At 32.8% G+C, this 16,697-nt stretch overlaps 1 protein-coding gene across 3 annotated transcripts; it reads right to left on the bottom strand.

Moving 5' to 3' along the window:
- Positions 1 to 5,960: 5,960 nt before the first annotated feature.
- Positions 5,961 to 11,353, bottom strand: LOC119985323 (putative pentatricopeptide repeat-containing protein At1g12700, mitochondrial). 3 transcript variants are annotated; one of them, XR_005465086.1, is made up of 2 exons: positions 6,456 to 7,043; positions 5,961 to 6,363 (listed from the first exon to the last, which is right to left on the bottom strand). XR_005465086.1 is itself a non-coding variant. In XM_038829590.1 (2 exons), exon 1 carries the CDS (start codon positions 11,328 to 11,330, stop codon positions 9,573 to 9,575), a length of 1,758 nt encoding a protein of 585 aa, XP_038685518.1. In that variant the 5' UTR covers positions 11,331 to 11,353; the 3' UTR covers positions 5,990 to 6,363; positions 9,563 to 9,572. The 3 variants fall into 3 exon arrangements, 2 of the variants coding, with proteins under 2 accessions (XP_038685518.1, XP_038685517.1); XM_038829590.1 differs by lacking the exon at positions 6,456 to 7,043 and adding an exon at positions 9,563 to 11,353 and having other exon boundaries at positions 5,990 to 6,363; XM_038829589.1 differs by lacking the exon at positions 6,456 to 7,043 and adding an exon at positions 9,577 to 11,353 and having other exon boundaries at positions 5,990 to 6,363.
- Positions 11,354 to 16,697: the final 5,344 nt, after the last annotated feature.

The raw sequence follows: 16,697 nt of genomic DNA, 5'->3' as shown, positions 1-16,697 counted from the left end.
TGCTTGTTTGACCATTTGAGGTGAAGTCATAAATAAATAAACTTATGGACCAATTATTATAATTAATTAGTACTAAAATAGAAGATATTTTATTGTATGCAATGATATTATTTTGGTGCTTTTATGGACCTCTTTCTCCAATTCCTATCATAGAATAAAAGGTTGATATGTGACAATGTTTACATGTGTCCTTCTTGATGACATTAAAAAAATTCATGTGGAAATTTAATTTATGTCCATGTCCATACCATCATGATAATAACATTGGAATTGAATATTTTATCAAATTAATTTTAATTTAATTATTTAACTTAGTCTATACGTACATAGGCTCCGCAAATCCGAATAATGAAAAAGGTTGTTGTCATAGGTTGACAGTCAACATAAAACTTCAGAAATTTTATGAATATGAATCCATTATGATAACAATGATTCATATTTGGGGAAACAATTTTACTTATGATCAGTTCATATATATGATTGTATTAGTTATTTACTAATTGAAATTATAATTTTCTCCATGAATCAATTATGATGGCTGTTGAAAGTGAAGCTGGATTTACATTTTTCCTAAAAATGAAAATGGTTTGAATAGTATTTTCTTTACCATGCTTGCTCAGCCCTCGCGGTTTAGGGTAGGTATGAGATTTGTGGTAGGCTAGTCACGGGATAGGTTTAAAGATTTAGTTTAACGTTTATAAACTACTTTGTAGTTTTTGGGGTAGCAATTGAGTCTAGGAAGACAAAGGCACCCGAATCTGTATAAAGTGTCTCAAAGTGAACAAAGTGTTACTAATACGGAGGAACAGACTATTACATTTACGGTTTTATCAACTTGTACGATTTATACATCATTATTTGAGGATGTAAAAATATAAAACGTAGAAGTCTAATTAATAAAATTATGAATGATCTTTTCTTTACTCTTTACGATGTAAGCATGTAACAATTTTTTTTTTCAACAACATAAATTGTAAAATTATGAGTAAATTTGTACACAACTTGAAGTGATAAAAAAAAATTATGATAAGTGATAAAAAATAATAATGATGATAAGATTTTTGAATATGCATTAGATTTATCCAACTAGACCATAACAAATATGCAACTTTATTTTCTTGTAACTAGTAGACATATATGCTGTAACTTCCCATGTATTGAAATTGAAAAAAATAAAGTGCAACAATTAATTAACTAATTAGAAAGAAAATCACACAAAAATCCACACAAGAAAAGTCAAGTAAAGGAGGCCATATGTCTATCTTTCAATTCTTAACTCTGCCCTGTCTACATACGAAGTCCGGGGTCTCCTGTAAATTTTTTACAATGAACCGTTATAAATTTATTAGAGCAAGTTAACTTTTTCTTACAAAAATTATGATTATGTTTTAATCTGGATTATGAGTTTAACAATTTTTTTTTTGTCTCTAAACAAAAATTAATTTCACATTAAAAGAGACATTAAATATTTCGGGTATATATTTAACGGTGTAGAAATTTCATGTCTTTTCATGTTGACACCCAACGAATTATCAAGGTGTTTGGAGATCATAAAGTGATCCAATTATTCAAACCCCAAGAATTACACGATAGCGAAACTATATAGTTATCTTGCTTTTTTCCTTTCTTTTTTTTTCTTTTTTTTTTTTTTGCATTTTGTGGCGTAGCTAATTTGAATTTTGTTCATGAGATTGACAGGCCATCCAAATTTTTTCACATGAAAAATGTTAATACTGTTTGATGTTGAGGGATGCAACCTTTGTCGTTTGAAAATACTGTATATAACTATGCACAAACAAATTAGGGTTGTTTCTATGTACAAATAAAATAGATTCCAAAACGAGTGAGAACATATGGCATTAAAGCCTAGCTAGCCTAGTATGTTCCCACACATTGAATTTTGTACATATGAACATATTTCCAAGAGCTCTTGATTATATGGTTATCTCGTTATAGGGAGAAACTTAATAATATGGAGGAGTTGGACTTTAATCTTACCATCGTGAACAAAACCATGTAATGCATTGAATCAAATTGGGAAGTCAATTGTAACCGTTGGATTGGCTTAATACAACAATTATCAATGACGGATCCAGGATTCGAACTCATTGATGGCACAAATAAATATCAGGGGTTCGGGATAGCATTCTCAATAATTTTTGTTAGGGTTATTTATATGGGTACGAAGATAATCACTAATAATAGTTTCAAATAATAAAAAATTACATCTTTTCTTATCACAATTATTCTCTACGAATTGGACTTGATGGATTAGGGGGCATGAAACGTTTTGGCTGGGACTCTTGTAACTAAACCTACATACTCTATTACAAAAGAAATTGGGTCCAATATACATATTTATTAGAGATTACAATGCGACCACTTATTTATAGGAATTGTACGGCATAGTTTGTATTTTGCATACTCATTAATTTATAGATAGTAGAGTGAGTGAAAGAGTAAACAATGAATATAAAAAATGAGAATAAAATAGAAGAGCACCAATCACACGAGAGAGTTAAAGAGAGTTTTACCCTTATGGTGCATTTGGTACAGGGGTAATGAGGTGTAATGGTTACAAGGGTAATTAAATTTTAAGTTTACTTATATTTGTTATGTTAGTATAACTTTTACTCCTGTAATAAATTTTAGTAATTGAGCTTATTTTTTATACATAAAGTTTACTAGTGGGGGGACCTGGGTAATAAAAAGTAATAGAAGTTTTACTCCAACCTATTACCCCTTTAAATAAAAAATTCCAAAAGCCCATAAGTTATATATACACATGTACATTATATATTATATATATATATACACACATACGTAGACAGTGCATGCACTGTCTGCATATGTATATGTATATATACATGCACTGTCTGCACTGTCTATATACATATACATATGCAGACACATGCACTGTCTGTGTATGTGTGTGTATTATATATATATAAAAATAAATATTATATATTATAAATATATATATATATATATATATATAGTATACATATATAAATATACACAGATAGCGCATGCACTATATATCTATAAATATATACATATTTTATATATATATATAAATAAATATTATATATATTATATATATATATAGTATACATATATACATATACACAGATAGTGCATGCACTGTCTGTGTTTGTGTGTGTATTATATATATATATAAATAAATAATGTCGGGCTTGGGTCGTGCTCTGGCCGGGCCAAAATTGGCCCGAGGTGTCGGGCTTCAAAAAATGGAGCCCATGCCCTCCCAAGGGGTCGGGCCGGGCGGGGCTGGGTTCGGACCTAGTCCCGCGGTCAAATGGTGACCCCTACTCTTGTGTTACGTCTTTGTCATGGATTTGAATGTTATCAGATTATTTTGTTGAAATTGTTAACAATTGCTGTTTTATATATATATGTCTAGCTGTATGTGTATATATATGCATATGTATCTATATTTTTAAAATTTTGATACATGATAGTCATAACAATAAAAAAATAACATAATCTCACTTTTTTCTAATTTGGTTCATTACAATAATAATAAACAAGGGTAATGTTATTACACCAGTAAGGTATAGTCGTTACAAACAAGAGTAATGAATACTTGGGTAAATTTTACCCTTCTTTACCAAACTAGGGTAACACTTATTCTCCATAATTATTATTACCCTTGTAACTTACATGGGTAACAAATTATACCCCTAAATTCTTACTCCCATATCAAACGCACCCTTAGTTATAATTTTTTTAAAAAAATCAAATAAGAGCAAAGTTGAAATTTAGTGGGGCAATATGTCTTCTTATATATACACTAACGAGTTTTTCCAAAAAGTCAATAGGGGCAAGTGCCCCCACCCACCTCAACATGAGTCCGCCAACCATTTTCATCCAAGCCTTTATCCCACAAGAATGGAGTCGACTATACGAATTTATGAGAAAATCAATCGTAATACACTGCGTGTATTTGTTTCCGCCTATCATTTTTATTTAGGATCTTTTCATCCACGCCAATTGAATCCACATCCTTTCATCACAATGATATTGAAAACACACCTTCAATTCAAAATCACTTCACAAGTGTCTATGCGAAAAGAAAAATGTAAAAAATAAAAACTCTATAAACCTTTTAAAGCATGTTTTAACATAGTTAAGGAGAAAATATAGCTAAAATTGTAGTTAAAAAATTAAAGTCTTTCCCAACTCTAGTCTACCATCCCCTTAGGGCCTTATTGAATGAATTGTCGACTATTTTGTAGTAACTAATGAATTAGTGGACGGTGAGAAAAGAAGATGAGAAATTTTATTTACACACCATCAAAATTACTAAGTTTACATCATTTTAACTTCTTTTTTTCTTCTTTTGCATATATATCCCTGTTTAGAATGACATATAAATCAGTTAATAAAAATAAAAAATTAATATATATTTATATATTGAATTGAAAAATACTAAATAAACAAGTTCTAACGTAAATTTATATGAAGATAATTTCGTAAATTTAAATCTTTTAAAATATGTGTATAAAGCATGTCCAAATATATACATATATACAAATACTGACACCCTTATAATTTTCATGTGTATGATTAATGAATTATTGGCCTTAAGTAAAAAAAATTAGATTAATTTTGAAGGCTTTGTTTTTCTGGGCCTAATCCATATATGGCCCAACAGAATTCCCATAACGGCTAGCCCAACAATACAATAAGGGCAATAGAATTTGAGAAATTTTATTTACACGCCATAAAAATACTATCTTTACACCATTTTTTAATTTTTTATAGTTTACATAAATATTCTTCTATATAATTACATATTAACTCTTAAACTAAAATTTTAAATAAATAATTTTTACATACTCCTTCCGTCCTATTTTAATTGTCCTCCATTTTTTTTGGATGTCCCAAAATGCATGCTCATTTCAATTAATTAAAACTAATTTCATCTATTTTTCTCATCTTACCCTTATTTACCCTTAAATTGAAAAGCTGATGGAGTGAGTTCCCAAGGAGTCATTGACATCTTAATTGTCCTCTATAAATGAGGGTATAAAATGTCAAATTGAAAGGGAGTAATGCAATTTCTTAAACTGTGTGTAAAATTGAAGGGGACAATTAAAATGGGACGAATGGAGTATTTAATTAGAGATTACTAAGTTTACACCATAATTTTCCAAAGGATTAAAAAAACAACAATGGAAAGAAAAACAACACTGATGTTTTTCTTCTAGAAAAATAACGTGGTCTTGTCGTTTTTCTAGAAGAAAAACAACACGACCTTACCGATTTTTGGGTGAAAAATCGGACATGGTTCGCTGATTGCTACGAACTTGCATACAAGTTGGTGATGCTGCATCAATGGCCTATATTGAGTAAGACTACTCTTTCACTATAATTTTGTGGGTAGACTTATAATTTTTTGATGTAAACTTATCATATTCAAAAAGTGGTGTAAAGATGCTATTTTTGTGGTGTGTAGATAAAATTTCTCATAGAATTTCAAACCAAAAGAAAAAGTCCAACAATACAACAGCAAGCTTATATTTCAAATACTCTCTTTTCTAATCAAATATCTTCGAATTGCCATTAATGGAACCTTAATTTTTAGTTTATGTAAACAAGCCAATTCGACTAAATAGATTCAAAGTCTTCTCCTCACAAACTTATTACAACATATATAATGTCATAGATAAATGATTGTGCATTTAAAAAAAAAATCGTGTATCAAGACACACTACAAACCCTGGTTACCAAGGTTGACGAGGGTGATACACACAATTCTTATCACTTTAACTAGTGGCTCAGGTTGAGCATTGGAAGCATTACAATGGAAGTTTGGAATATATGGATAGCATAATCTTCTATAATTCATCATCTGGAATCAGGATATACCCTGCAAGCGCTGGAGAATGCACCAGTCCAAACCGTCTGGCACCTATGCCAAAACCCGGTGAAAACCCATTAAAAATTTCATCATGCATCTCTCATTTTTGGCTAAGAAAGTATTAAAAACAATCTAGATTGAATTGGCTTTGATTAGATCTTATCCATGGTATGCGAATTATGGCATAGGAAAGTTGGATAATTAATTAGTATGCAACTATGTAAATTGAAAGAGGAGTAATCTGCACAGAGATTGGGGAAATTGAATGAAACCTTGAACTGTTTTTATAGCCTGCAAGTTTAAGTCTATGTTTCCACAAACTTCCTTCAACACCTTCACACCATTCACTCATCCCAAGTTGTTTCACACCCGTCAAAAATGCTTGCTGCTCCTCAACTGTCCATAGTCTTCAATCAAGTTGCTTCAAACCAGCACAAAAAGGCTAAATCCTCCTCCAGGTAGTTTCCATGGTGTCCCTGTAACAACAACAACAAATAATAAATACTTCTGTAAGATTGAGCTCTGGCTTTAACTACACACACATTTCAAATCCCATCAGAGACACAACCAGCATCATCACTGATGTTTCTGGGTTGAATAAACTCCGCATTTGGCTGGTGAGGACCAGCATCTGCCATCATCACTGTTGTTTCTATTTCACTAACATATCAACCACATAGCTTCCTGACTTTAACTAACCCAGCTCCCAAAAATATAACCTGACTTGTGGAAGAAAAATCAAGACAAGGTTCAAAGCTTGTTGTTTCAATGGAAGATCATTCTAGTTCATTTAAAATTTTATACATGCAATTTGTATTTATAAATACTCATGAAAACAGTCAAATTTTGGAGGTATACAAGATCACATGTATGCCAACTTCAAGATATGATACAATTTGCAATTTGCAGAAGGTATGGCAACTTCATGACATGATACAATTTGCAGAAAGAAGGTAAAATACTCAATAAACGTGTTCACTAGTTTAAGAAATAGTGCTGGAAACTGAAAGGAGAAAATCTAGGAACAACATTTAAATCAGTTAGGACATGACTGCCAGAATATTCACAACATATCTTTTTACGAATTGGAAAACAACTCTCTTGAAACATCAAACTTTCAGTTTTTTCACATAAAAAAGGAATGGTAAAATGTTTCAATACAAGGTTGAAAGGAATCGAACAACGATCAAGCAGCGGAAGAATAAAAATTTTCGATTCCTAATCCGAGGATCTGTTTAAAAACAACATTCGATTATGGGTTTAGAATAGTTACCCTTGTAGCGCGCCTTTCGTACTGCCGAAGCATACAACGAACACAAACTTCTCTGATCGTGCCTCTACGGTATCCACACGAACGACAAATCTTCGTGTACGTCTCACGTCCACGAACGAAACTCACGAGCCCTCCGGTTGCTAGACCGAAACGAACCCGCCGTATTCAAATCCGATTCAACACCTTGAATCAGTACAGTGAGCAAAATAGGAGAACTCCTTTCGAAAGACTCTCAGTCTTCTTCTTAGAAAAACTCACGTATGACTTCTGTGTTTTCACAAAACCCTATATTCCCCTTCTTCTTTTTTTTTTCTTTTTGTCGAATATCTCTATATATGTGCAACGTACTATATATATATATGTATTATATTGATTATATATCTTTTTTATATATATTTGTAAACATATACATATATATATATAACACGTTCAAACCTTTTAAGTTTATATATATATCTATATCTATATATATATAACGTGTGTATATATATATATATCTTTATATATGTAAAGAAAATGAGATAAAATAGAATTCCAAAACTGTTTGAGTCCTACTCAAATACTTCTCTTGGTTTCTAGAAATTTATCAATACCAAAGTCAAAATATCCTAGTCCAACTAGGACCAAAAATTGCTCACATTAAATATGAAATTCATCTCATGAATTTTACGTTCCGTATTGCTTATCATTCTTAGTGTGCGACCCTGTAGGTTCCCGTAATGTTGGTAGTAATTATAAAATCCTATTTTAGAATTACAAGCAGTGAGTGATGTCTAGCAACATATCACTGCTACCCAAATTACGAGAAAGTCAATGTTTTGACTCAACCTTTACCGCGACTAATGTTACCGTATTGTAAAATTCTTTTATCCTCGATATCTTGATTGAACACGAGACATGGATATGTCACCCTCGTATAGCTCAATCAATGTTTCCTGATTCCCGAATAAGCTAATCAAAACAAATGACATTGATATCATTATATCAACTCATTTGAGCATGGCCATGCATTTATCAGCTCTATTCAATCAAGAGGCCTTAGATATCAATCTCGTGTTATGAGAAGGACAAATTCCATCTTGATCACTCACATCCCTCTACATAATTTATTATACACCTGATCACCACCTTTATAGCCACCTTGTTAAGGGCAACGTTTGATAGTGTCAAAATGAACAATTTCTTATGTCGGGAACAATGGTGATCTCAGGTCGAAGGACTACAAAACACCATCATCACAATGAAATTATTTATGACATCCATAACACGATCCATGTAATGATTTCATGGTGGGTCGATCCAGTACATAAATTCTCCAATTTATGTACCTACATGTTGACTTAATATCATATATTAATCAAGCACATATTAGCCTCTACACATTATTGTCGTCCCTGTTAACAATAATATTTGGCTAAGGACATTTAAGAATATACATTATATTCTAGGGACATTATTACAATAATTCATACTACACAGATATAAATAATTGCAATAACTAAAAATAACTTTATTAATAAAATATCCATGATAATATAATGTGCTAAAGAATCATCATATGATTGACTTTAGTGCACACTCTCCAACAAAGGTTCCACACCACTTCCTTACATCGTTTCGAATAGTGCCATTGAGTCATCAGGATGACTCCTGACAAGAGTTAGCATCTACTTAGATGATCTTGGGCAGGCATTAGTGACCCCACTTGGCATAACCACTTACAAGAGTAGTCTACGTTCCAATGTCATCACACAATCCCCTTTACGACGCATAACTCAAAAATAAAAATAAAAACAAATGAATTGGAAAATTTGATGAATACGCAGCACATTATGAAGTAAACATGCAATTGTGTATGGTTATTTTTCCACATACTGAATAAGTTTGAGAAATGGAATCCCCATAGTGCATTCTCATCGATTCGACGATTTCTATCATGGATTCAAGTAGCCAACCTCAAAAAGATTGGGACAAGGCTTGGATAATTATGATCTGAATAAGTTTCAATTGCATGATCTAGCATGCAATAATATTGCAAGTCCAAAAATTGGGCATGGACATACATAGTCTATGATAAATCATCAGAGAACTAGCTATGTCAAAAGAACTTCTAAATATCACGAATACTAGCTAAGAAATTAAAAAAGAAGAAGAAGAAGAAGAAAACTCCATCTACAAAGGGGGGAAGTTCCATGTTTAGGCTTTAAAGAAAAGGAAAAAAAATAAAAGTAATCGAAAACTATCGATACAAAGTAATTGACAATAGCATGGCACATTTGATTTCTAGAACAAAAAGAAAAGGCAAAGGAATTTAGTTCATAGATGGAAAAGATGTGAATTGTAGTAGTATAGTAAGCGTTACATATATAAACGACATTTAGACAAATTGCAAATCAACTTACAATGTTTTCACTACCATGATTTCAGTAGACCACTGCATATGATATCTATAAACATATCTGCAGTGGACGCATCAGTTGAGAATCCCTTGCCAACCATTTCCACAAGAAGTTTCTTTGCCATTGATGTATCATTGTTATGGAGATAACCTTGAATTATTGCATTATAAGAGGAGCTTTCAGGTAAGCACCCACCCTCTTCCATTTTTCTGAACAATTCATATGCTTCGCTGCAATACCCTTCCTTGCAAAGTCCTTTAATCATTACACAGTATGTACATGCATGAGGCCGTAAACCTTTAATAAAGAGGCTAGAAAATACCTTCCTTGCAACATGAAGCCTTCCCATTCGGCACATACCATCGATAAGGATAGTATATGTTGTAATATCAGGCTCTATACTACTTTCATGCATTTTCTTGATTAGTTCAATTGCCTCATCAAAACATCCATGTTTACAGAAGCCATCAAGCAAAGCTGAGTAAGTAACTACATTAGGAATTTGGCCACGAGCAAGCATCTCCCTAACAAGGTTCTGAGCAAGCCCAAGCTGCCCCACTTCGCATAATCCATTTATAAGAGTATCGTAGGTAACGACGTTAGCGCACAATCCCCATTGAGACATTTCATTTAAGAGGCTTAATGCCTCATCTACCTTTTTACTCTTACAATATCCGTTCATTAAAATGCTGTAAGTAAACACGTTGGGTCTACAACCTTTCTGAAGCATCAAATGGAACACTTTCATTGCCTCGTCAATTTTTCCTTGCAAAATATATCCATCCATCAAGGCACTGTATGTGACAACATTTGGCTCCAAGCCATAATCAATCATCTTTTTAAAAGCAACGTGAGCCTCCAAAGCCCTGCCTTCTTTACAAAACATATCAATCAGTATATTAAAAGTAACTAGGTCTGGGCTGATGTCCATACCCAACATTTCATTCCACATTCTCACTGCCTCCTTCCAATGGCTTGAATTGCATGCACCTTGAATTAAGGAATTGTAAGTGAAAATTGTAGGTGAAATGCCTTTATGCACCATTTCGGAATACAAATTTAAAGCTTCAAAGGGCAAATTATCCTTGCATAGGCCGTCAATTATTGTACTATATGTTACCACATCAGGCCTATAACCCCTATCTTCCATCTTCTCAAGCAAACAAATAGCTTCATTCGTCCTGCCTAATTTACACAAGCCATTTACAAGCAAGTTGCAGGTAATTGCATTAGGCTGGAAACCATTATCAACAATGTCAACAAAAAACCTTGTCGCACGGGCAACATTACCCTCCATAGACAATCCATTGATAAGGGTATTGAGTGTTACCATATCGGGTGATAGGCCGAGTTTAAAGGTTTTACCAAGAACAGAGAAACCATAATCCACACGATGTAGGCGGCAGAAACAATTAATCAATATACTCAAGGTATAAATACTGTGCCGGATACCCAGCAGCTCCATATGTTTGAAAAGGGAGACCGCAGTAGAATAATGCTTCATTCTCACAATCGCAGTCAATAACCGACCAAATTCGACAATGGAAGGTCGGGGATGCGTATGAGTCATTTGATTATACAAAGCAACTGCATCATTTATAGTATTCAATTCACGGCATCGATTCTCTATTGCGAATTTTGGGGTTAAAGCTTGAGAAGAGAAAGAGACAAATTTCGTACGATTACTAGTTTCTCCGAGGCGGATAAAAGCATCAGAAACACTTATCTTCGTCCGCATCAATATCGTCATCGCCCTATTCGCTTTCTCCATTTCTAGCTTCTCGCTTCTTTCAAACCTCCAGTTCCTATAGATGCAGATGCAACAAAAGTACAAATAGGTTTTAATTTGAGATTTAAATTCAAATATACCCCTAATTTCACTTTCATGCTTGAACATTTTTGCTTTTAACTTCGTTCTTTAACTATTGAAAGATATCTATTTCATCATTCTAGTGATGGAAAAAATCCATGGTGACATTTATTTGGCATATCAAAGCGCTCCTAATTGACAAATTTTGACAAATGTGAACGATATTATCCCTAAATTATTAATATCGAGCACTTTTAGTGTTTAAACTATACATTAAAATAGTTTGTGAATTTTGAAGACTTAGGTATTTTGGGGATTTTGTGAGATGATATTTGTAAAATTTAAGCTAAGTGGGATGACATGTGTAAAAATTACACCAATTGGGATACCACGTATGATTTTTTTGATGTCGAAATCATTTGAGGGACGAATGAGGTACCTTTGAATAGTTGAAGGACGATTTAAGAGTAAAAAAAAATAAGGACAAAAATGAAGCAAAGAGTATAGTTGAGGAATAAAATGTATATTTTTGTCATTTAAACCAACTCGTATTTTAAAATATGGCAAAACAATATAAGAAATGGTTATTCTTATTGACCATAATTATATAAGTCACAATTGAAATATTGAGTAAGTTGAACGCATCTTTCCGGGGGCAACTAGCCATCCAAATATCCCTATTATTACCATACTTAGCTATTCTTGATAGGGAATGAGTTACAACATTACCAGACCGTGGAACATGCTAACATTTGGTAACCCCGACATTAACCATAAGAGACTTTAACCTCCCTTACAAAACGTCACATTCTAGACTCAAGATAATCATCCGCATTAACAACATTTGTAGAATCCACTTCAAGAACAAAAACTCTATACCATCTCTCTCTCAGATAATGAAGGGAGTAATACCAGCAAAAGTAAGTTGAACATATTTAAATTGGCTAAAATATTATCTATGTCCTTGAACTATCACGATTTTATCGATTCTATCATTAAATTATGAACTCAGTCGATTTTATCATTAAACTGTCAATTTTTTTATCTTTTTGTCCTGAGTCACATTTCCAATGAAAATTGGATGGGTTTTGCTGACATGGCATTCAAACTAAAGGAAAATCAAATCATTTTTTTCTATCTGTAAAATTTAAAAAAAAAAGACAAAAAAAAATCATCAGTTCATCATCTTCCCAGATCCCCCCTCAACAATCCATGGACACTTAACCAGAACCGCCACAACTTTGAAATCAGATCTCCCTAAACGTTCTCATTGATATCAGTTCCACCATATCTAACAAAATAGATCAAGTTGGGGAAGAACGATGTCGCAATAGCACCCCGACATCACCACGATGGCGTCATCAAGCAAAGCAAAAGAGCTGAGTCCTTGGCCAGGAGAAAGAAGGTCGTAAATCTGCCTTTCTGATATATCCAGGAGAAGAAAAAGAAAAGCAAATGATCATTTCCAGCTTTTCTCCCTGGCCTCATTGATTTCCATATGCTCGTCTCAATGATTACTTTTATCGTTTGATTGATTTACTTTTTCTTCTGGAGGTGAGGGATCTCACTCTGATGCTATGTATTAGCTACAAATCTAGATATTCCTAAACTAATTGATTTCCTTTTTCTCCGATCCTCTTTCTTGAGGGGGATCTCACTGCGATGCTATGTATTCGCTGGAGGAATACGATGTGGATTTTGGCTACAAATCTCAGTTGATTTTTTGTTTTGTTTTTACATATAGAACAATTCTTGTTTAGGGTCTTTTTTGGATTATGGGTAACAATTCTTGTTTAGTATCTTGTTTCGATTCTGTGTAACAATTATTGTTTAGGATCTTGTTTCAATTTGATGGTGCAAAATTCTTGTTTTGGCCATTCCATTCAGTCTTTTCTTTGTATTGAACAATTTTGGATGCAAAATCAATTCGATTTGCTCGTGCAAAATAGCTGTGTAAACCAAATCAATTGCTGGTGTTGCTTCTTTGATGCAGATGTAAAAGCGGGAGGAAGAAGTACGTGAGTTGGGTTAGGACACCAAAACGGGTTGAAGTGTTACAACCCAAATTTTTTTAATCTAAGCCGTTCAATAAATTCAATGGCTGAGATAGAAACGCGTAAGTTATGTTAATTTGCGGGTGTCCGCATAAGAGAATATTTATTTATAAATATATATATATATATATATATATATATATATATATATACACACACACATAAATTCTCTTATGCGGTTGTCCGTAACTTAATAAATTGCGCACTCCACTTTTTAAGTGTTTTCAAAAGTGAAATAATAAGTGTGACCCACTACTTTAGGCCTCATATGTTTTAAATCAATGATGAGATTGAGGTGCATAAGTTAATATAACTTACGGATGTTATTTCAACCTAAGACATGGTGGAGTTTAAGGCTCCAATTATAGATTTTAAAATTTAAAAGTTACAATCGTTAGAATAGAACTAAAGTAGTTAAATATACCACATTTTCTGTTAAAATACAACTCCAAACTTAAATACACCACAACATCAATTTAATATGTATGTGTTTTTATGAATACACTACCACAATTTTACTATTATAGCCTTTATTTTTTTTGATGAATCGGACAATTTTATTAATAAAGAGGAAATAAAATAATACAAAAGGGCGAAGGGAGAAGATGAAAAAGACAATGGCTGAACTGCCCCAACCTGAATATTCCTTGAGGAAAAACAAAGAGGATCAATCTAAAGAAAGCCTAAAGAAAAAAGACAACGGGAGGAGGACAACATTAAAAAAAAAAAAAACAGATGAACCAAAAACTTCTAAGCAGAAGGGAAGAGAGCAACAACAAAGAGATGGCAAGCTTTTCTAACAAAGGAGATCCTGGGCCTCGGACTAAGGATAGCAGCAAAGAGACCACCAGCAGGAGGACAATCCCCAAAGCACATCAAAAAAAAAACCTAGGAGAGAAGAAGCTAACTTGGAGATAACAGTTGAAGAAGCACCAGCTATGAAGACAACCAACAAACTAGCAAAGGCAGAAAAGAAGAAGAAGCCTGAAGCCATTCGAACTCTATTGAAAAGACAACAACCGAGTAGAAGAGGCAGCCTAAGAACCAACCTTTGAGAAGAACAGCAACCAAAGGTATGAAAAAAGCAGCCAATAAAACACCAAAGCAGATGTTGAATTCCGTGTAAGACAGTTTTAGCGCAAAATAGAGTGTTGGTAGGGCTCACCATTTGGCCCGCGGGCCTAGGCCCGGCCCGAGCCCGGGGGCCAAAGCCCGGCCCTGCCTGAAAATAGACCGGGCCTGGGTATCCCGGCCTGACCCCTTGGGCGGGCCTAGGCTCCATTTTTTGGGTCGGGCCCGGCCCGAAGCCCGATACCTCGGGCCAATTTTGGCCCGGCCCGAGCTCGAGCCCGACCCAAGCTCGACATTATTTATTTTTATATGTATATAATATGTATATATTTACATATATATATACATACACACACACATACATATATATATACATACACAGACATTGCACACTGTCTGTGTATTTGTGTATATATATACATATATATACATACATACATATATACATACATACATATATACATAGATATATATACATACATACATATATACATACATATATATACACATATATATATATACACACATACATACATATATATATATATATGTATATATAATATATAATATATATATGTGTATGTATATATATATATTATACACCCCAAAACCCAAAACCCTAAACCCCAAAACTCTAAAGGCCCTAAACCCTAAACCCTTAACCCTAAAGACCCTAAACCCTAAATGCCCTAAACCCTAAATATCTTAAATCCTAAACCCTAAACCTAAGCAGTAACCCTAAAGCCATAATATGACCATCTACTCATAACTGTTGATAAAATCTTAAAATCCTAAGATTTTATAAAATAAGTATACAATTAAACTATTTAAAACTATAGATGTGTATAATATAAAATTTAAAATCAATACTCATTAAGTAAAACTAAAATTATTTAATTGTGTTAAAAATATAACAGGTGGTATGTAAAGATAATAATTTAATTAGTTGACAAGAATAACATGAAAGTGGTTTTGGCTTGTTGGTCAGTTTATTACTCTCCTATCTAAAAGTTCCGAGTTCGAATCCTATGATGAACAATTTAATTTTATAGCCGGCCCGGCCCGGCCCGATGCCGAGCCCTATGTTGGTGGTGGTGGAATTCTTGTGAGCATATGAGATTGTATTACGGAGTTTAGTAGAGGAGTACAAAAAATGTATGATGGTAGTGTATTTTTTTAAGGGTGTATTTAACAATATTTAATGTTCTTTATATTAAAATTTGAGTATGTACTTTTTAGGGATATTATAAAGGGGTATTATTGTCTAAAAATTATAAAAATTTTACGTGGTGTATTTAACAAAAGGGAAATTTTATTTACACATCACTAATATACTAAGTTTACACCACTTTTATTTTTATTTTTTTTTACATAAATATCCTTATTTAGAATGACATATTAACCCTTAACTAAAAAAAATAAAAGTGAAAGAAATTAAATGTAATAAAGGGAAAATAAAACTTGAGCCAGTAATCAAAAAAGAAAGAATCTGAATCTTAAAATTGAATAAGGTTAGGGTTAGGGTTTGGTGCAAAAAAAAATCAATGCTTTAATTATTGTAAATTCCGTATACGCGCTGCCATCACCATTGCCGTCTATCTCCGATCAAGTCTCTGTCGGATCCAATCCAATCCAATTGCAGGGGCAGTGGTTTTTCCAATCCAATTGCAGGGGCTTTCTTCTAGACTAATGAGCGAAGTCATTCATTCATATACAATAGAGATTTTTTTAATTGTTATCAAGGGAAAAAGACAAAGAACTCTACTTCATCGGAAAATACTTGTCTGACCTTGATTGAGAAATGATCACAATTTCCTTTGGTTGGAGAAAAGAATTGTGGGTTTTGTTTATTGGTGTAGAGTTAACAATTTCCAATATAATATTTTACTAGTCAAGGTTATTTTGGTCTATTCATTAATTTTTTTGTGTAGATTTATAAAATTTTGGTGTAAACTAATATTGTGAATTAAGTGGTGTAAACTCAGTGTTTTAGTGGTGTGCAAATAAAATTTCCCGTAACAAAAATTGTGGTGTATTTAATCGCCTCTTTAACAAAATAAATGATGAATTACATTAGTCTGGAGTCCATTAATGCACGAAAAACAACAATAAAACAAAATTTTAAATTTTAACAAATCCTATAAAAAATTAATTTTCAATATTTATATTATGTTAATAACTTAATATTAAAATAATGGAATTC

Source organism: Tripterygium wilfordii, chromosome 19 (genome assembly GCF_013401445.1).
Source record: "Tripterygium wilfordii isolate XIE 37 chromosome 19, ASM1340144v1, whole genome shotgun sequence".
Taxonomy (NCBI): domain Eukaryota; kingdom Viridiplantae; phylum Streptophyta; class Magnoliopsida; order Celastrales; family Celastraceae; genus Tripterygium; species Tripterygium wilfordii.
Note: the sequence above shows the minus strand (reverse complement) of the source record. Positions and strands in the feature narration are given on the sequence as shown.

Excerpts from the sequence above, each read along its gene's own strand:
- LOC119985323 (XM_038829589.1), bottom strand. The coding sequence starts at position 11,330 with ATGGAGAAAGCGAATAGGGCGATGACGATATTGATGCGGACGAAGATA. Across the intron at positions 6,364-9,576 it reads AGTGGTCTACTGAAATCATG|GGACACCATGGAAACTACCT; the intron begins GTAGTGAAAACA and ends TTGTTGTTACAG.